The 4,141-nt window shown below is 33.5% G+C and overlaps 1 protein-coding gene across 1 annotated transcript in view; it reads right to left on the bottom strand.

The window, feature by feature from the left end:
• The window catches only part of LOC115221791 (short-chain collagen C4), a 24,636-nt gene extending 21,034 nt beyond the window's left edge, over positions 1-3,602 (bottom strand). The window contains exon 1 of the mRNA XM_029792021.2: positions 3,276-3,602. Within this exon, the coding sequence (XP_029647881.1) occupies positions 3,276-3,419 (144 nt within the window). The 5' untranslated portion in view covers positions 3,420-3,602. The remainder of the gene's footprint in view (positions 1-3,275) is intronic.
• Between the last annotated feature and the right edge of the window lie 539 nt (positions 3,603-4,141).

Raw genomic sequence — 4,141 nt, 5'->3', positions numbered from 1 at the left:
ATACGAAGCCCAGTATACCCATCATGACTACCCGTCTGATAAGGGTACACCAGGCACATGCATCACAACCATATGTGCGCGACATGGTGATCTCATATCAAGATAAACAGCACATGACCTTGCAGGTGGAGCCCAGTTAGAATTTTCTTCAGATAGAGTAACCCATCCCGCTTAAAAGGTCCCTGAATAAGGGTTGTTTAAGGACGTTGAACGAAACACCCATGTTTCCAGAGGTGAATTATTCAAACCCCAAAGAATCCTTCTCAACACATGGCTATGATGCTCCCCCACTACTCTGCTCGTGATCAGAGATGCACAGTGAGACAGCATCGTCAGCCCCTAAGGGACATGCTCAACTGGTTAAGGTCACACAACTGACAAGCAAATCTGTGGTATTGAGCAGAATATTTGCTGTAGCCCATCTTTTATACCAAGACAAAACAATGTACATGATTATTATTATTATTATTATTATTATTATTATTATTATTATTATTGTTGTTGTTGTTGTTGTTGTTATTATTATTATTATTATTATTATTATTATTATTATTATTATTATTATTCCTTTTTTCTTCAAATTTTCTTCCGTTTCTCGCCGAGTGTTTTCCATACACCTAGTGCAGAGAAACTCATTGTATGCATTCCCAGACTACACATACAAATTCACAGGTAAAATATGTATTTAAAAAATTAATAAATAAATAGATTCATGAATGGATATTGTTTTCATAGCGATAATGCTCTTCTCCGTACATCAGCCGTTCCAGTTAACACGACGTTTTGCACTTCATGTAGGGATGGTAAGCCTAGTATCATTTTCAAATAGGTTTCAGTACCTTTTCTTATCATTCCTAGAGATCCTACAATCACTGGTACTGTAGTCGCCTTGAGATGCCACATTTAAAAAAATTTCTATTAGCAAGTCTTTATATTTACTGATCTTGTCAAATTCTTTCGCCGATATATTGTGATCGCAAGGAATACTCATGTCAATTAATAACACATCTCTCTTCTTCTTCTTTCTTCTTCTCTTCTTCTCTTCTTCTTCTTCTTCTTCTTCTTCTTTTCTTCTTCTTCTTCGTCTTCTTCTTCTTCGTCTTCTTCTTCTTCTCATTTCTTCTTTTCTTCTTCTTCTTCTTCTTTCCTCCTCTTCCTCCTGTCCTCTCCTTCTTTTCTCCTCTCCTCCTCCTCTCCTCCTTCCTCGCCTTCTCCCTCCTTCCTCCCTTCTCCTTCCTTCTGATCCTCTCCTCCTCCTTTCTCTTCTTCTTTTCTTCTAATATTATTAATAATATAATATATATATATATTATAATATATATAATATATATATATATATATACTCTAGGTATGGTAGGTAAGTTCAGTAAAAATTTAGATTCAGATGAATATGGTACTTAAGTTGAAGGCAGCAGAATTCAGTATGGTGTTATCCATATAAATCAAATGGGGTGATTATAATCAAAATAAGCAACAAGGATATCCAGAGGTAACGGCATTACCTCTCGATATCCTTGTTGCTTATTTTGATTATGTATATATTTAATCGACGATGAGCTTCTTTCCGTTTCCGCCTACCAAATCCACTCACAAGAAGGCACTTGCCCAAAGTTCCCTGCAGTAGGACTGAAGAACCAGGAACCATGTGGTTGGTAAGCAAGCTACTTACCGCACAGCCACACCTAGACACACACACACACACACACACACACACACACACACACATATATAATATTAGGGAGTAAATCCAAACTTACAGGGAAAAATTAGATTTAGGATTAAATCTAATTTTATAGTATAAATTAGAGATAAAACCACTATTAGGCAAATCAAACAGTGAAAATCATAAACGAATACATAGAAATAAAATTAATTAATAAAAAAAATATAAAATATAAAATTCATAATTTAAAATATTTAAATTAAAATTAAAATTTAAAAAATTATTTAAATTAATAATTTATACTTATAGATTTATATATATATATATATATTTTATTATTATAATTTTTATTTATTTATATATATAACTATCAAAAAGTATTAAAAGTTTAATATAAGATAAAGAGTTACGTTTCGACACGACGTTACGGGTCTCTTCGGGTTAAAAAGGTAAAAAAAAGTCGCGCCAGAGATTTCTTGTGTCGGCTCGCTTAGCGCTATATGTCCATCAAATTCCACAGTGAATAAAAGCAAAGAAATATTATTGAAACGCAAAAAATTCAAATATGAACGTGAAAAGTATACGTTCCAGTTTAGATAAAATGACGTAATCAGCTTTCGCTGCTTTAACTCTTAAGAGAAAGAACAAAGAAGTTAGAAGGTGGAAGGGAGATCATGCTTAGACAATAATAAATCTCTGAACGTTTTTTTGTTGGTGTGTAGACGCATAAATAGACATACATACATACATACACAGGGACACACCCACCCACACCCACACCCACACATATATATACACACACATATACATACACACTCACACATGCACATACAAGTATATGCGCATATACATACATCTAGATACACGCGTATACGCACTCATGAACGTATATTTATATATATATATATATATATATATATATATATATATAATATATATATATATATATATATATATTATATATATATATATATATATATATATATATATATTATATATATATATATATATGTAGTTAATCCAAACAGGAAAGCACAAAAAAGACACAACAACACGAGGACGAGGAACAAGTATAGTATTATTGGACGCTTAGGAAGAAGGAAAGAAGGAGGGTTTAACATTTCGAGCGGAGATCTTCGTCGGAAACATAGGAGAAGGAAGGCAGAGGAAAGATCTAGACAGGGAAGACAGACAGTTCCTATATATATATATATATATATATATATCTATATATATATAGGAATCTCATATACACAGTACACATGCGCATATATTCATAAATATACATTCATAACATACATAGATATGTGCACGTAGACCAAGATACACACGTAGGTGCAAAATCAGACACACACACGCACGTGTAAATACACTCAGATATACACATAAATATACATACATATATACATACATACGTACATACACGTATCTATATCTATATCTATCTATCTATCTATCTATCTATCTATCTATCTATCTTATCTATCTATCTATCTATCTACCTATCTGTCTGTCTATGTATGTATGTATGTATATAATATATTAAAATACAGTATAGTATCTGCAGACCAGCGCGTGAAAAAAAAACGCGCACACGACAGTCCATACTCACTTGCTCTGAATTCTGTTCCATTTTTCTTATCCTTGCATCTTGGTGAAGAATCGTTATGGTGAGAATGAGAAGTAAACCAAAAGCTATGAGTGAAGAAATGTAGCACCGCTGCGAAATATTTCTTGACAATTGTGCAAAATCCATCGTGTTGGTGTGGCCACCGTTAATGGCTTTTGTCGTTAAACGGTATTTTGAAGAACGATCTTACGTAGATCCAAGTTGAAGAGCTGTAACTAACTATATATACTAGACCTTATATATACAACATACCAGCACAAAACCCTACTAAACTCATACCCTTAATTTCGTAAATAAAAACAGTAGATAGAGCACGTACGTCTTAACGATTGGCTCTACAAACGGATGTAGAAGCTTTGATATTATCACAGAAATTTTTCAAATATTTCTTATTTCCCAGAAACAGTATAATATAAAAAAAAAAATCTACACCAATTTGTAAGATTTTTAGGATTTATATATTTACTTACGGTTCCTTACATTTTGGTTACCATTTCCATGAAACCGTTATATTATTAAGGTCAAAAACTGCCTTCATTTAATCGTAAATGGGCAGAGTGTATTCCAGAAAACTTTGTTTACCGCACCCCATTCTCCTATTACGTAATTCATAGAAAGTTGATATGAAACGATGTTTTATATAATTAACTATTTATTATATACATATATATGTGAAGGCGCATGGCTCAGTGGTTAGAGCGTCGAGCTTACGATCGTGAGGTTGTGAGCTCGAATCCCGGACCGGGCTGCGTGTTGTGTTCTCGAGCAAGGCACTTTAATTCACGTTGCTCCAGTTCACTCAGCTGTAGAAATGAGTTGCGACGTCACTGGTGCCAAGCTGTATCGAC

The sequence above is a fragment of the Octopus sinensis genome, linkage group LG18 (genome assembly GCF_006345805.1).
Source record: "Octopus sinensis linkage group LG18, ASM634580v1, whole genome shotgun sequence".
Taxonomy (NCBI): domain Eukaryota; kingdom Metazoa; phylum Mollusca; class Cephalopoda; order Octopoda; family Octopodidae; genus Octopus; species Octopus sinensis.
Note: the sequence above shows the minus strand (reverse complement) of the source record. Positions and strands in the feature narration are given on the sequence as shown.